Below are 18,488 nucleotides of genomic sequence, written 5' to 3'. Positions count from 1 at the left end.
ATATAATAATAAATATACTTCCCGCATTTAACTATCATAAAATGATTATGATGAAAAAAGTATCAAGTTTCCCGCATAAACGTGATTTCTATGTATATTTAATTAAATAGTAGAATACAAAAAATTCACCATTCAAATTACATAAGATAATTTATAAATTGAAATTCAATATGTAATACGATGTGTGTTTCAATTTATATTAATTGGATGTAAATTAATTATATAAATAATTTATCACAAAATTCGCGCAGACAATTATATAAAAAAAAATCGGATAAATAATTAAAAGAAAAAAAAAAACTTCTTTAGTGGATACTGAATTTAGAACAAATCTCTCCCACTTGAAAAAATTGAAATGACGGTTATCATATATAAAAATAGAAGTAGCTTTGTTTTAATTTACTATAGTTGATTGAACAGTGAAAACATGAAGTTTCAATTTATTGTGTGGGTTTTATATGTTTCTTGTGTTTTTCAGGTAAGTGTAAAACTAATTTTTAATTACTATTAATTTAATATATTTATTAATTACTAATGATTATTATTATTATTATTAATATTAATTTATCATTAATATTTAATTAATAATTAATTTTCGATTTTTGCATTCAAAGGTACAATTAGTCAATTGATTAATTTTACTAAATAAAAAATCTTTATATTTATAGAATTCGAGTTTCTTCCAAAAATTTTCTTGTCTCTAATGAATTAAAGGATTTATAGAAATTTAGGTAGAAAACTAATGTGAATTATAATTCGTTCTTTATATAATCCTTTTCTAATTCCGCTTTCAATGTATTAAAATTATAAAAATTTAATGTAAATTTTGAGGTTATGTTCGCTTCTTGATTAGGGGAATTTGAAGTTATGTTTATCGGACATACCCAACGGTCCCTTGACCTTTGTCTTTGAAATTAGAGGTTATGTTTGAACTAAGGTCTTGAATCCTGAAAACCAATGCCCTAAAATTTTGAGGTTATGTTTGAGCTCCAACCTTGAATCTTGGAACCCTATGCCCTTGAATTTTAAGGTTATGTTTGATCCATGACCTTGAATCCTGGAGATCTAGGACCTTGAATTTTGAGGTTATGTTCGTTTTAATACTAATACAGGTCGTATGGGTCGTTCCACCTCAATTCACCTGTTGGTTTGAGGTTAAAATCAGAATTAAGATACTAATATAAGTACATATATGGGTCATTCCATATTAAGTGTAACCAACTCATGCTTCTGACATGGTTAGTACAATGGTTGTTATACTTGATATGGAATAACCCATTCCTAACCTAACCTTATCCTAACCTAACCTAACCCAACCTTCTCAAAACCAGGGCCGTAGTTTGAATTTTCTATGAGGTACTTCTGTACCCTAAAGAGGGTAAAGAATTTTTTTTTTTTTTTGTATTTCTTCTAGGGTTAAAAATAAAAATATATATTTTATAACAATTTTTCTTTTCAACAGGTTAAAAGTGATTATATGAAAAAAGTGAAAATATTTGCAAATTTAACAGCACGAAAAACACTCGAATATGATCAGGAATTTTTTGATTCATTAATACTTATGCTGAGTAATATGAGGGATTTAACTGCATATTCTTTATTTGATACATGGAATTCAACTCACATTTTGTTTAATGTAATAATCAAGTTTATCATATCAGATATTTTTTTTTTCTGTTTTTAATTGTAATTTATTGTATACGCGTGCACTTTTTTAGAATGTAAGCGCATTAGCTGAAAGTGACATGGAAAATGAATGCATTGCAGTTGAACAAAAAAAATTGAGTGACATTGTCGATGGAGTAGCTGCTCCTCTTTTTAATTGCGGTCGACATGCTTTAGAATTTGGAAATCCAATTCGTAAAAAAGTCCAGGATATGCATCAGGTTTTTTATTTTTATTTTTGTAAAATTAATTTTTTTTATTATTATTTTAATTTTTCTTCTATTTTATTATTTAATTAAAAGAATTATAAATATATAAAAAAAAAGTTTTTTTTAAATAATTATATTATTATAATTTTTATTTCTAGACGAGTATGAAGATTATCAACGATTTGCAATTAATTGAAGATACATGTTTATTGGAAAATAATAAACGAAAGAATGACTGTAATCACATTCGAGTTGAGGAGCTTGAAACTTTATTGAATGGTTTATTACAGCAACTGATTACTTTCGAGATTGAAGGAGGAACTGTAAAGCTTACTACACTTAGTTATACTTTAGAATGCAATGCAAAAGTTTTGTCTACTGTACATAATGAGATAACGAATATGCAAAAAAGACTTAAGGAATGCATTAAATAAATTTGAAAATTATTCCTCATGTCTTCAAAAGAATAAAATAATGTTTTAATTTGGATTTTATTTTAGTTATTGTTAAATTAAAATTAAAAAAAAATTTTATTTTAATTAAAAAATTAAATTTACCTCCATCTCCAAAGAATCGGCTTCCATCGTGTCCTTATTAAAATTGAATTCTTCCATAATTGAAATAAAATTTCCAGCGTGTACCATTTTTTATAACGAAAATACATTGGAAATTAAATTGTAATTGCGCCTTGTGGCTCTTCAAATTTTATTTTTCTTCTTAAATTTGCTGATACTTTTAATTATTTTTCCCTGCATTATTATTGCATTATTGCTACTACTATTATTATCAATAATAATAATTACTACTATTATTAATAATAATAATTACTATTATTATTAATAATAATAATAATTACTATTATTATTAATAATAATAATTACTATTATTATTATAATATATTATTATCACAGAAAAAAAGGTGGGTAAAAAGTTGTAAAGATAGAGGATAAAAGTCGTTAGGATACAGGGTAAAGGATAAATTTGTGATGGATAAAAAAAGTTACTAAAATATTACTAGAAAAATGGATGTCATATTTGAGTAAACTGTCTAATTTTAATAAAAATATTAGTAATTTTACATTTAACTTATTAAATCCACAAATTTTATATAAATAAGTAATTGCATGTGGAAATATTTTGCCTATAATTATTGTCTATTAATAAAAATATCTTTGACTAATACAACTGACAGCTGACGAAAGTGGGTAAATAATCAGAACTGGGAAATTACAACTCAACGTCTGTATTGTTGCACGAAAGCAGAGTTGGGTAGTAACTGAATTTTTTGTGCATATTAGGTTGTGTCAGTTCATCGAGATATTTCGAGTTCAAGATATGACGTCAGAGGCCTGCAGGGACAACAAACAGACGACACAATATTATTCTTACGGGGAAGAAAATTTGTTTCCACTTTCATCAATTTTATTCATACTTTGAACATGGAAAACGCTTGTTGACATATAATAAAATTAAAATGAGTGTTGATAATTAATTTAGTTATAAAATTGATTCAATTGCATTTATAGATTTTCTGAATTCGTGATAAAATATAAATTTTGAGGTTAGGGGTGTTTGTTTACTAAATTGAAATCTTTTACTGCTGCGGTAATTCCCACTTAAAATATATATATTTTATATCTTTTTTAATAACATACATACTCGATATTGTTTAATAATGTTGTTAAAATGTAAAATGTGATTTGTAAACAAACACCCCTAACCTTAAAATTTATATTTTATCACGAATTGAGAGAATCTATCAATGCAAATGAATCAAATATATAACAAAATTAATTATCAACACACATTTTAATTTTATTAGAAGTCAACAAGCGTTTTCTGTATTTAAAGTATGAATAAAATTGATGAAAGTGGAAACAAATTTTCTTCCCCGTAAGAATAATATTGTGTCGTCTGTTTGTTGTCCCTGCAGGCCTCTGACGTCATATCTTGAACTCGAAATATCTCGATGAACTGACACAGCCTAATATGCACAAAAAATTCAGTTACTACCCAACTCTGCTTTCGTGCAACAATACAGACGTTGAGTTGTAATTTCCCAGTTCTGATTATTTACGCACTGTCGTCAGCTGTCAGTTATATTAGTCAAAGATATTTTTATTAATAGACAATAATTACAGGCAAAATATTTCCACGTGCAATTATTTATTTATATAAAATTTTTGGATTTAATAAGTTAAGTGTAAAATTACTAATATTTTTATTAAAATTAGACAGTTTACTCAAATATGACATCCATTTTTCTAGTAATATTTTAGTAACATTTTTATTCATCACAAATTTATCCTTTACCCTGTATCCTAACGACTTTTATCCTCTATCTTTACAACTTTTTACCCACCTTTTTTTCTGTGATTTAAATTAATTAATAAATATTTATTAATAATAATTTCCTATTATTAGTATTAATATTATTATTATTATTATTTAACGAGGAAAGTGGAAAATCTGCATAACCTTGGAGGCCTACTTCCACTTCCCTCGTTAAAAAATTATTATTTAGTATTTTGATTTTTGTAATATGAGAATAAAAAATGGGAAAATATATCAATATTTGCGGAGTGAGAAAAAATAAATAAATTAAATATTAAAAAGGTATATTTTCCCTTTTGAAAATAAAAAAAAAAATTAAATTATACTTTTTCTTTTTTTTTTGTCATTAAATTTAGTTTATCTCGAGAACAAATATAAGAGATTAAATACTAATGAATCTCTTTTGTTCTTTGGAAATAATTATTTTATTTTTGTTAATTTTCTTAAGCAAACAGTCCGTTTCGAATGTGAAATGAAAATACTAATCTTTCCGGTTAGAATATGTGACGGGTCAGGCGTTTCGGACCAGTTTTCTGTAGGAAACAGTGAAAGTAAATCTATTGTTCTAAACATCATCATCATCATCAACAGCTGATCGGATGTTCTTTGTCCTGTCCGCAAAAGGGACGTTGAACTTGTATAATATTTACTAAAAAAAAAAAAAAATTTCCAAAATTATAATTTTTTTTCATTTTTCTTTGTTAGTAATTTGATTGCAAGTAAATTAAATTCGAGAAATAACTGTGTCTTTTAATAATATCGAATTCAATGAAATCCTATATATTGAGAATGTCTTATTTAATCTTCTTATCTGATTTTTTAAAAAAATAGATCAATTTCCGTGGGGAAATCGTATTAGATTCTTTTTCGTTTTGATAAACGTGAAAAAAAAAATTCGCGCGGCAATTCGTGTCTCGTTTTCCTATTTTTCTCTCTCTCTCTCTTGTGTATCCAGACTGAATACCAGAGAGAAGTACATATTCGAGTCGATACATTGATGTCGTATACGCGACTGCTCGTTTAGGATGTATACGTTGTAGGATAAAAAAAAGACAAAAAAAAAAAAAAACAAGAAATCGAACAATGTAGTTTTAACGGGATACACAATATCGATTGGCAATCAGAGACTCTATGACCCAGGGAAAATAATGCTGAATCTGCCACAAAAACTAGGTAGATAAATTAATTTCCATAGATAGCTGGCTTTAAAATAAAATCGTCACTTTTCAATATAACCTTTTTTATTTTCAATATAAAAGGATATATTTATTAATTTTTTCGATTTTATCTACCTATATTACAAATAGATATCGCCGCCGCCGCCACTGTTTTAAGAATCTGAATATAGTCACAAGTCCCCTACCCTCTCCATCCCTCCCGCCAAAAATTACCTAAATTTTGAGGTTATGTTCGTTCCAAGACTCTGAATATAGCCACAAGTCCTCCCCTCTACCCTCCATCCCTCCCGCCAAAAATTACCTAAATTTTGAGGTTATGTTCGTTTCAAGACTCTGAATATAGCCACAAGTCCTACCCTCCATCCCTACCGCCAAAAAATTACCTAAATTTTGAGGTTATGTTCGTTTCAAGACTCTGAATATAGCCGCAAGTTCTTCCCCCCCTCTCTCTCCGGATTTCCCGCCAAAAATGACCTAAATTTTGAGGTTATGTTCGTTTCATACTCTGAATATAGCCGCAAGTCCCCTCTACCCTCCATTCCTTCCGCCAAAAATGACCTAAATTTTAAGGTTATGTTCGTTTCAAGACTTTGAATATAGCCGCAAGTTGAGGTGGATTTCCCGCCAAAAATGACCTAAATTTTGAGGTTATGTTCGTTTCAAAACTCTGAATATAGCCGCAAGTGGAGATGGATTTCCCGTCAAAAATGACCTAAATTTAGAGGTTATGTTCGTTTCAAGGCTCTGAATATAGCCGCAATTTCTCCCCCCCCCCATTTTCGTAGGAGGTGTAGGTTTCTTGCCAAAATAACCAAAATTTAGAGGTTATGTTCGCTTAAAGACTCTGAATATAGCCGCAAGTTATATTCAAGGAAAAAAACAGAACCTCAAAATTTAGGTCAAATTTTGACGGGAAATGACCAAAAAACAAACATAACCTCAAATGTAGGTCAAACCTTAAATTTTAGGTAAAATTTTTTTAGAGAAATACTTTTAGTATAGCGAAAATTTTTTGGTCTTATCTATTAGTCGTGGGAATTTTTTTTTTTAAATTGGTTATAGTAATAATAAAGATTTCATTCTCCTTCAACTCTCAGTTCATGAACAATAAGAAGTTGGAAAGATTTGTTTTCAAAAAAAAAAAAAAAGTCGTATCGAGTTTGAATCGTGATTGCGGAAGCACGAGCTTTATTTGAATTTGCTTACGGGTTAGTTGTGAGTCATGGAAATCCTGTGGAATTTATATGAATAATTCAGTGAACTTAATCACGATGCAAAAGTCACCATAGCACACAACACCCTCTTTTCCCTTTCGTCCAAAGATATTTAATAAAGAAAAAGATATACAACAATTGTTTACGCGAATTCTAGTTTTCTCTTGTTTTTCATTTTCTCAAGAGAAGCGAGCAAATATTTTCCAAAATTTCAATTATTATTATTGTTATAAGAAATTTTTGTTTTTATCAATTTTAAAATCGTTAAAAAAAAAAAAAAAAAAAAGAAAACCATAAAAATATTGGTGAAATATAATTTGAAAAAGAAATTAAATTTTTAATATTTTTGAAATCGAGAAATTTGTGAGAAAACATCTGGGATACTTAAATATATAAATGATTTATTCATTTTAGAAGGACTTTTCCTTTTCCTTTGTGCATAATTTCATTTCCGGAACTCGTGCCCCCGTTTCATCTTTTCTTTTTTTTTTTCTTTTCTTTTTCTTCTTTTTTTCAGATTGGCTCGAGTGCAGAGCTCGAATAGTACTTTTGCATTTCGTTTCACTTCACTTGTCCCATGAATGAAAGAGAAAGAAAAGGAATGTATAAAAAGCGACCAATTTCTTGATGGAAAAGTAAAAGAGTAGTTTATTCGATAAAGAGAGCGCGAGTGTTTAAAGAAAATGCGCTCGTTTCGTGAAAAATTGTAATGAGATAGAAAATACCCCGAACGTATATAATAATAATAATATAAAATATAACTTAATAGAATAAACGAATTTAAACCAAGTTCAAAGAAAAATGTTTCATTATGTAAATTATATATAACTCCGTTATTATAGCCTCGAAAGAAATTTCATTGATATAATTTTGAAATAAATCAGAATTTGGATTTTACGGATTTTATCAGCATTAAACACAATTTAAGATTAAAAAATTAATTTTCTAAATTAATGAAAAATTATAAAATTAGTTTGTTTAGGGTTTAACTGTCTGCGATTTAATTGTATAATGTTTAACAAATTTTATTTTCTATTAAAATTTTTTGTATAGTATAGAGTTTAAGGCAACTATTCCTATGTAACGGCCGAAATTTTAGATTTTTTTCAGGAATTTTTTTTCAAAGAAAATAAAATACAATTCTATCGCTCTTTTTATACATTATAATTGGTATCTTAAAGTAATCAAACAAAATTTTTTTTGGTAAATTTTAAAGTAAATATGTAAATAATTTTTTATCTGGGTCAAAGTTGACTCCTTGAAAAATGCGATATTTCTAAGATATTGTACTTTCAAAAAAAAATAGATTTTTTGAAATCGTCACATAAGAATAGTGCCTTAAATAAGTAATTCAAACAATTTCTTTTCTTTTTTTTCAACTAATCGTTTAGAATAATTTATTATTATTTTTTATGTAACAGTAAAAAAAGAAAATGAAAATAAGAGTGAAAATTGGATTCCTCAAAAAAAATTTTTTAAATTCTTTTCTGGATTTAGTGAAAATTAGAATTGTTCCGAAAAAAGTCATAAATATTCAAACAGTGTCTCTTCTCTGAATATAAATTAAAAAAAAAAAATTAGCATATTAAACGTGTGTGTGTGTGTGCGGTAGATTATAATTTTATGTTACGCGAATAAGGCCTGGATATGAATTAGTTAAAAAAAAATAATAAAAACAAAATTTTTATTATCCTGATATAATTTAAATATTTAGAACAATAATTTGTCGATTACAGATAATTGTAATAAGTTTTCAAATAAAAATTCTAAAATTAATTTTTATAATTAAACTAGCAAAATTAAACGCGCGCAAGCCCGCCAAATTGAGTATTTAATTGTTTGTTATAAAGAAATTAAAGATTAATATTATCAATAATAATTTAATTTATTAGAATATTATTACATATTAAATGATAATAATGAAAATTATATGATTACAGGCCTCCGATTATATGACTTTTTCCGACTTTTTTCAAAAATACGACTTTTATCGATTTATTTTAATAAAATGCGACATTTTTTTTTACATTTGAAAAAAAATGTAAATAAAATACATTTTTTTAGTATAAAATGTAGATCTTCTTCAGATCTTCTTCAATTCAATTATTTAACAAATTTTGAACTAAAATGATTCTTCACTAAATTAATTATTTTTAATAATTTTAATGAAATACATCACAAATTCAATTCTATCAAAATTATTTTTCAATTAAAATTTTTATGAAATTTAACAATTGTTTATAATTTTAAAAAAAATAACAATAAAATTGAATTATTTTTTTAAATTTCAATTCAAAATAAACTAAAATTCAATTATTACCCGAAATTTTAATTCAAAATCAATTAAAAATCCAATAATTATCAAAAATTTTCAATTTAAAATTTAATTATTTACCAAGTTTTCAATTTAAAATGAAATAAAATTCAATTATTTTCTAAAATTTCTATTCAAAATTAATTATCCAAATTTTCTATCAAAAATGAATTTAAATTAAATTATTATCCAAAATTTCAATTCAAATTCAATTATTTCCCAAAAATTTTCAATTTAAAATCAAATAAAATTTCATTATTCTCAAAAATTTGAATTCAAAATTAATTGAATTTTCCATAATTTGAATTTAAAAGCATCTAAAATTTAATTATTTCTAAAATTTTCCATCTAAATTTTTTTTTTTGAAATTTAACTAAAATTCTTCACTAAATTAATTATTTTTAATAATTTTAATGAAATTCATCATAAATTCAATTATTTCAAATTATTTTTCAATAAAAATTTTTATAAAATTTAACAATTATTTATAATTTAAAAAAAATATCAAATAAAATTACCAAAAATTTTTAATTCAAAATCATAAATCAATTCAAAATCAAATAAAATTGAATTATTTTCAAAAAATTCAATTAAAAAACAGCTAAAATTCAATTATTAACCAAAATTTAAATTCAAAATTTATTATTATCAAAATTGTCAATGAAAAATCAACTAAAATTAAATTATTATCAAAACATTTCAATTGAAATTCAATTATTTTCCAAAATTTCAATTCAAAATCTTTTAAAATTCAATTATTTTCCAGATTTTCAATTTAAAATCAAATAAAATTCAATTATTACCCAAAATTTCAATTAAAATTCAATTATTTCCCAAAATTTCAATTCAAAATTAAAGATAATTCAATTATTTTAAAAATTTTCAATTAAAAATCAACTAAAATTCAATTATTCTCAAAAATTTCAAATCAAAATTATTTATTATTAAAATGTTCAATCAAAAATCAACTAAAATTCAATTATTACCCAAAATTTCAATTAAAATTCAATTATTTCCCAAAATTTCAATTCAAAATTAAAGATAATTCAATTATTTTAAAAATTTTCAATTAAAAATCAACTAAAATTCAATTATTCTCAAAAATTTCAAATCAAAATTATTTATTATTAAAATGTTCAATCAAAAATCAACTAAAATTTAATTATTATCAAAAATTTCAATTATAATTCAATTATTTTCAAAAATTTGAATTTAAAAGCTTCTAAAATTTAATTATTTCTAAAATTTTCCATCTAAATTTTTTTTTTTGAAATTTAACTAAAATTCTTCACTAAATTAATTATTTTTAATAATTTTAATGAAATTCATCATAAATTCAATTATTTCAAATTATTTTTCAATAAAAATTTTTATAAAATTTAACAATTATTTATAATTTAAAAAAAATATCAAATAAAATTACCAAAAATTTTTAATTCAAAATCATAAATCAATTCAAAATCAAATAAAATTGAATTATTTTCAAAAAATTCAATTAAAAAACAGCTAAAATTCAATTATTAACCAAAATTTAAATTCAAAATTTATTATTATCAAAATTGTCAATGAAAAATCAACTAAAATTAAATTATTATCAAAACATTTCAATTGAAATTCAATTATTTTCCAAAATTTCAATTCAAAATCTTTTAAAATTCAATTATTTTCCAGATTTTCAATTTAAAATCAAATAAAATTCAATTATTACCCAAAATTTCAATTAAAATTCAATTATTTCCCAAAATTTCAATTCAAAATTAAAGATAATTCAATTATTTTAAAAATTTTCAATTAAAAATCAACTAAAATTCAATTATTCTCAAAAATTTCAAATCAAAATTATTTATTATTAAAATGTTCAATCAAAAATCAACTAAAATTTAATTATTATCAAAAATTTCAATTATAATTCAATTATTTTCAAAAATTTGAATTTAAAAGCTTCTAAAATTTAATTATTTCTAAAATTTTTTGAAATTTAACTATTTCAATTTTAAACTATTTTTATAATATTCTTTGAAAATTCAACTATCTGAAACCATTTTTCAATTAAAAATGATTTTCAAATTATTGTATTTTGTCCGCATTTTCTAATAAATTTTTAGTGAAATCATCTAAAATTTTAATTACAAAACACTTAAAGTTTCAATTAATTTCAAAAATCTCAATTTTAAATCTTTGAAAATTCAATTAAATTTAAAAAATGTTTTCCAAAAATTGTTTGATAAATTATTTTTAGTTCTGTAAAATTTAATAATTGTTTAAAAATTAACAATATCTTTTGAAATTTAATTATTTCTAAAAATTTCAACTTTAACCCTTCGAAAAGGATTATTATTAAAAAAAAAATTTTGATTTAAAAATTTGTAAAATATTTTTGTTAAAATAAAAAACAAATCCACTTTTTTTGGAATATAAATCGACTAAAACGACTTTTTTGTGTCTTTAAGTTGATTCGAGGCCTGTGTTTTTATAATTAATATTTAATAGGTATTCGTTGGCCCCTGGTACTTTAAAAATTAATTTTTAAAAATAAATTTTTTTCAAATTACTATCTTGTACGAAATTTCCTGGCGCATCTTTTTTCTCATCATAAATTTTTTGTTTTTGTATACAATTTTTGAATGAATATACAACTTTAAAAAAAATTTCGTTGGTAACCGTTGTGTACTTCAGCTTCGTGAATTGAATTTTCGAATTTGGAATTTTAAAGAAACTTATTCCGAAATTTGGAAACACAATTATACATTTTTGGCAAAAATGAGAAAAAGAATTGTCAAAATTTGACACGCCAACTTCAAGTTAGGACAGAAGGACAGACCAAGCATTTTATTATTATATAATTTTTATCCGTAAAATTATTGATATTGCTATTGTTTTGTCCTAATTTTTTTTACTGGAGAAATTGTAAAAAAATTATTTTTCTCTACAATAATAAAAATTAAGTTTTTTATTAAAAAAAATAGTATCGGAAATTGGCGTGAATTTTTGTATTATATAAAAGTGGCAATTTAGCAAAAAAAAAAAAAACTTGAAAAATACACTTTGTATTCATTAAAATCCAATAAGGTAAAAATTGGTTGTCAACAGCGTGTTTGAAAAAAAAAATGTTTTTATATATATATATATATATGTATGTAGGCAACATGAGCGTATAATCGATTGTTTAATTATACGAATTCGTTAAGTCTCAACTCTCAATCAATATGAGTTTTAATCAACTAACGATGTTGGGGCCATTTCCAATAATACGCACTCTCGACGTTCACAATTTTTCAAATAATTAGTGTGAGTTTAATATTCCAAATGCGGCATATTACAAAATAAAATTTCATCATCGATGCTCTTTACAATATTAGACACTTAAAAATTTGTATTTTATCGCTTTCAATTTTTTTTAGATTTCACTTGTATTTTTTAATTATCGATAAAGAAAAAATTAAAAATCACAGTAATAGGGATATTTTTAAAACACATTTTTTTTTGAATTAGACACACTTGAATTTTTATTTATTTTCAATAAATTTTTGTTTATTGAAAAAATTTATTTAATTTAAAACAATTTATTTATTTTCAATAAATAAATTTTCAAAAAAATAATTTTTAATTTATTTGTAAAAAATTTATTTGATTGAAAACTATAAATTTTCAAAAAAAATAAATATAAATTTATTTGTAAAAAATTTATATTTAATTATAAAAAAAAAATTAATTTTAAAAAAATTTGTTTATATTAAATTCTATTTATTTATTTTGAAAAAATTTTATTTCACGAGATTACGAGATGCAGAGCATTAAACTTGACTACTGCCACAACATCACTAAAGGGACTGTAGAGTTTTGTCGTGTGTCTTGTGTGGCACGTTAACCGGAAGATACGCTTGATGCTTACCTTTACGTAATTTTGTACTTTTCTTCTTTTTTTTTTATAGCACTTTAAAGACTCTATTCTAAAATTGTCCGATTAGTGTCGCAAAACTAGTATTTTAAATGGCAATTATTCAATTCACCAGATATTATTTTTCAATCAAATTTTTTTTTATTCATTACAATTATTCGCAAAATTGTGATTTGTAATCAAAAATTCAATTATTTTTTTTTTTTTAATTCAAAGCAAAATTGTATTTTAAATTATAACCGAAATTCAGAGGAGAAGGTAAATTTTTTTTTTGTTACTAATTTTTAACAATGAAATAAATTATTATTTGCATTACTTCCGGTTTTTATTATAGTTTAGAGTTGGAAAATCGCATATTATTTTAAATGGGCAATTTGCGAATCAATTTCGCATGTACATACCGTTGTAAAATTCTAACGTGATTATAACGGTCGTTGGAAAACCGCTGTTTACTTTACTTTTTATTCGCGTATGTTTTTTTTATTAGAAATTCTCAATAGCAGGTATTTTTATATTAATTTTATTGTTTATATGCGTGGAAGCAAAAAAGAATTTTTAAATAGATTTTATATTCCATTTTCGAGGGGGAAAAAAAAGTTGAATTGTCTTTATAATTTTCTTTCTTTATAATTTATATGAGTTTTTTGTTGTTTGATTGTCTATAGGTTTTTTTTTTTTTTTTTTTTTTTTGGGAAAAAAATGTGAGATATTATTTTGCCGCTGGCAAAGATCTGACTACCAATTTTCTCCACTTACTCTTCTACAACTGTTGGCTGTCACCAAACAGACTCAAGAAGTTTAATTAAACTTTATTTACTACTCTGTTTTGCACCAAAATTTTCTTTCTTTCTCTCTCTTTCTTTTGGAATGGTTGTCGCTTTTTTTCCGCCCCGACAATTCACTGCAGATATTTTTATTTTTATTCTTTTTATGCAGTTGGAGTTCAATAGAACAAATTCGAAAATTCCTAAACATTTTTGGAAACTAAATTAGAGGAATCTCTTCAATAATTATTTAGTTTTTTAGCTTTTTCAAATTTCAAATTCAAAATGTCGGACAAATTTTTGAAATTATTAGATTCGCCTGAAATTTATTACTCGGAGGTTTTCGGGGTCGCTGATTACGAATCTGAAGGCAGATTTTTAAAATTTTCATAATTCAAAATGGCGGATAAAATTTAAAAAATTGACCCAATTCGTTTCAAATTCGCTTCTCGAGGGTTTTTGGGGTTACTAATTACGAATCTGAAGTCAGATTTTTGAAATTTCTAAAAATTCAAAGATGGATCCAATATGGTGGACGAATTTAAAAAAAAGAAAAAAAAAACCCAAAAACCCTCGAGAAGCGAGTTTGAAACGAATTGGGTCAATTTTTTAAATTTTATCCGCCATGTTGAATCCGCCATTTTGAATTATGAAAATTTTTAAAATCTGCTGTCAGATTCGAAATCAGCGACCCCGAAAACCTCCGAGTAACAAATTTCAGGCGAATCTAACAATTTCAAAATTTTATCCGCCATATTGGATCCGCCATTTTGAATTTTTGAAAACTAACACCGGATTCGTAATCAGCGACTCCAAAAACCCCCAATTAACGAGTTTCAGGCGAATTGCATTAGATTTTCCAAAAGTCGTCCGCCATATTGGATCCGCCATTTTGAATTTTGAAAAACTAACACCGGATCCGTAATCAGCGACCCCAAAAACCCTCGAGTAACAAGTTTCAAGCGAATTGCATTAGATTTTCCAAAAGACATCCGCCATTTTGAATCCGCCATTTTGAATTTTTTAAAACTAACACCGGATTCGTAATCAGCGACCCCAAAAACCTCCCGTGTAGCCATTTTCGAGCGGATTTAATCACTTTTAAAGAAATTGTCCGCCATGTTGTATCCGCCATTTTGAATTAGAAAAATTTGAAAAATCTGACCTCAAATTCGTCATCAGCGACCCGAAAAATTGTAAGAACAATTGCACTTTTCTTTTTTGAAGTTCTCAGATTAGCTTGGGAACGAAAGGGTACAATTGATTGTTTATCGTTTCGAAAAATTTGATGCTAAAAGAAAATAATAATAAATAAAAGAATTATATTTTTCAGATTTTAATTATATAAACAATTAATCTGACGATACAGATTTTATTATTTAAATAAACAATTTTGGTAACTAAATTTAGAATCATAAATAAACAAATTAATAAATTAGTTAATTAACTTCAACTTTGAATCTAAAATAATTAAAATAAATTGTAATAAATATTCAAGAATTTAGTTTTATCTAACCAAAATTAAGAATATATCCTAATCCTATTTAAAATTTTCTATTCTAAATTAAACTGAAATAATCAATCGCAATTTAACAATAAATTATTAAATTATGACATTTTTATTATTAATAGATCTGTGAAAACCCTATTAGATAATAAATTAAAATAAATTAATTATATCCTGAATTAACTAAATTTTCGGCTTTATTGGGATCATCTCTTTTGTTTAATCTTTCAAATTTTCATGTGGATTGCCTATTGCAATGCAATTAATCGTTTTGGTAGAAATCGTTAGAAAGCTCCTGGCAATTAATTTTCCCTGGCTTGACTTTAAAGATATGTTTTGTGATGTATTTTTCTTTCTTAAATAATCTTTAATCTTTAAATATTCGTATCAAATAATTATTGAGTCAATTAAATGAAAATTTAAAAAATATTAACAAAATTTTAATTAACCACTTGAGCGTCATGGCGTTCCAACTGGCGTCGTGCGTGGCAGTGACAGAAGCGTCAAAAATTCATAAATGGCGTTCCTACTTGAATTCAATTTGTAAAGTCTGTAGACATAATTAACTAACTATAACTTACTTTTTATATTTTTTGAGATTAAGCAAGACGTATGTAACACAAAAAAATTATTTTTTTAAACATTCGGACAGTTTTTTCGAAATTTAAAGTCGACAATTTTTGGTACTTTTTTGCGAATGGCGTTCTAACATTTACTCAATAAAATTATATTTCTGCTTCCAAAAACTGTGCAAACCACCCAAATCTTGTTACTCGGTGATTTTCGGGATCGCTGAACACGAATTTGATGCCAAATTGACAATTTGACAATTGACAGCTGTCAACTCAGTTGTCAACTTCTATAAAAAACAATTATTTTTTATGAAAATAACTGTATAAGGGTTTTCGGGGTCGCTGATTACGAATATGAGATCAAATTGACAATTTGACAGTTGACAGCTGTCAATTCAACTGTCAACTTCTATAAAAGACAATAATTTTTTATGAAAATAACTGTATAAAGGTTTTTGGGGTCGCTGATTACGAATATGAGATAAAATTGACAATTTGACAGTTGACAGCTGTCAATTCAACTGTCAACTTCTATAAAAAACAATTATTTTTTATGAAAATGACTGTATAAAGGTATTCCGGGTCGCTTATTAGGAATATGAGATCAAATTGACAATTTGACAGTTGACAGCTGTCAATTCAACTGTCAACTTCTATAAAGACAATAATTTTTTATGAAAATAACTGTATAAAGGTTTTTGGGGTCGCTGATTACGAATATGAGATCAAATTGACAATTTGACAGTTGACAGCTGTCAACTCAGTTGTCAACTTCTATAAAAGACAATTATTTTTTATGAAAATAACTGTATAAAGGTTTTTGGGGTCGCTGATTACGAATATGAGATAAAATTGACAGTTGACAGCTGTCAATTCAACTGTCCACTTCTATAAAAAACAATTATTTTTTATGAAAATGACTGTATAAAGGTTTTCGGGGTCGCTTATTAGGAATATGAGATCAAATTGACAATTCAACAGCTGTCAAATCAACTGTCAAATTTATAAAAAGTGATTAATTTTAATGAAAATAATAGTATAAGGGTTTTCGAGGTCGCTGAATACGAATATGTGGTCAACTGTCAAATTGTCAATTTGATCTCATATTCGTAATCAGCGACCCCGAAAACCTTTATACAGTTATTTTCATAAAAAATTATTGTCTTTTATAGAAGTTGACAGTTGAATTGACAGCTGTCAACTGTCAAATTGTCAATTTTATCTCATATTCGTAATCAGCGACCCCAAAAACCTTTATACAGTTATTTTCATAAAAAATAATTGTTTTTTATAGAAGTTGACAGTTGAATTGACAGCTGTCAACTGTCAAATTGTCAATTTTATCTCATATTCGTAATCAGCGACCCCAAAAACCTTTATACAGTTATTTTCATAAAAAAATTATTGTCTTTTATAGAAGTTGACAGTTGAATTGACAGCTGTCAACTGTCAAATTGTCAATTTGATCTCATATTCGTAATCAGCGACCCCGAAAACCCTTATACAGTTATTTTCATAAAAAATAATTGTTTTTTATAGAAGTTGACAACTGAGTTGACAGCTGTCAACTGTCAAATTGTCAATTTGGCATCAAATTCGTGTTCAGCGATCCCAAAAATTCCCGAGTAACAAGATTTGGGTGGTTTGCACAGTTTTTGGAAGCAGAAATATAATTTTATTGAGTAAATGTTAGAACGCCATTCGCAAAAAAGTACCAAAAATTGTCGACTTTAAATTTCGAAAAAACTGTTTGAATGTTTAAAAAAATAATTTTTTTGTGTCACATACGTCTTGCTTAATCTCAAAAAATATAAAAAGTAAGTTATAGTTAGTTAATTATGTCTACAGACTTTACAAATTGAATTCAAGTAGGAACGCCATTTATGCATTTTTGACGCTTCTGTCACTGCCACGCACGACGCCAGTTGGAACGCCATGACGCTCAAGTGGTTAAAAGATTTTTTTTACTTTTTTTCAGTCTTATTTGTCATTTTAGTTTTTTTGTTAAAAATTCCCTTTGATTGAAAATAATATTGAGAATCGTGTTATTTTGAAAATATCTTAATGGCAATGCAACTTCAAAGCTATTACTGAATTGCAATGTTTGTTTTAACTCATCTCGAATGAGAGACTAAGTGATGCAACTCCCTTGGCTCTCGTCGAATTTCTCTATTGCTCTTTGTAATTCTCTTGTCTCCACATAAACGATGATCAAATTATTCCTCGTAGTTATATATATATATATACATCTCTCTCTCTCACTAAACTATCGAATTTCATTCTCTATAGACAAATAAGTGCCGGATTCTGTTAATTTTATTATCACTTGTTTCTCAAACAAAAGAAACACTTTTTTGAAAATAAAAAAAGCATTTTTTTTAATGATTCGTAGCAAAAAAAAAAAAAAATGCTTTGTGATGTTGGAATTCCCCTATATGGGATTAATGTGTGGGCAATCCAGTGATAAATGGAAATGATCATGTCTGTTCGTAAAAAAGAGGATTTCAACGAGATTCAAACTCGGTAAAAGCTTAAACTAGATTTGCACTGAACAAAATGTAATACTGCGTTACTTTTTTGCAATTATTGCTCTTTGTTGTAGATATATAGATTCTTTCCACAAAGCATTCATTTTTGTCATATATATTTCTTTTTTCCCTTTTTGAGCTGGTAGATGAAAAAACAGTTAATTGGATGATTAGAAAATACTTCAATTGATAGTTCCAAGCTTTGATTTATAAATACATTCCTTTTAGAGTTTACAGAATTCTAAAACAGTGATTTCTATATAAAGATGGCTGTAACTAACTGCTTCGCCATTTCATTGGGCACC

At 25.4% G+C, this 18,488-nt stretch overlaps 2 protein-coding genes and 1 long non-coding RNA gene across 6 annotated transcripts in view; 1 reads left to right on the top strand and 2 right to left on the bottom strand.

The window, feature by feature from the left end:
* LOC127285080 (PH domain leucine-rich repeat-containing protein phosphatase 2) overlaps positions 1-18,488 on the bottom strand; it is a 104,966-nt gene that overhangs the window by 28,136 nt on the left and 58,342 nt on the right. The gene's annotated exons all lie outside the window — the stretch shown is intronic.
* Positions 327-2,555, top strand: LOC127285082 (uncharacterized). The gene is made up of 4 exons (XM_051310896.1): positions 327-478; positions 1,463-1,636; positions 1,719-1,886; positions 2,033-2,555. The coding sequence occupies exons 1-4, from the start codon at positions 428-430 to the stop codon at positions 2,306-2,308; spliced, it is 669 nt and encodes a 222-aa protein (XP_051166853.1). The 5' UTR covers positions 327-427; the 3' UTR covers positions 2,309-2,555.
* LOC127285087 (uncharacterized) lies at positions 816-12,735 on the bottom strand. Its single transcript, XR_007843559.1, has 3 exons — positions 12,696-12,735; positions 2,432-2,623; positions 816-1,141 (listed from the first exon to the last, which is right to left on the bottom strand). It is a non-coding gene; the product is annotated as an uncharacterized LOC127285087 (long non-coding RNA).

Source organism: Leptopilina boulardi, unplaced genomic scaffold, assembly GCF_019393585.1.
Source record: "Leptopilina boulardi isolate dan_hultmark-lab unplaced genomic scaffold, ZJU_Lbou_2.1 LbouV2_330, whole genome shotgun sequence".
Classification (NCBI taxonomy): domain Eukaryota; kingdom Metazoa; phylum Arthropoda; class Insecta; order Hymenoptera; family Figitidae; genus Leptopilina; species Leptopilina boulardi.
This window is presented reverse-complemented; position numbering and strand designations above follow the sequence as displayed.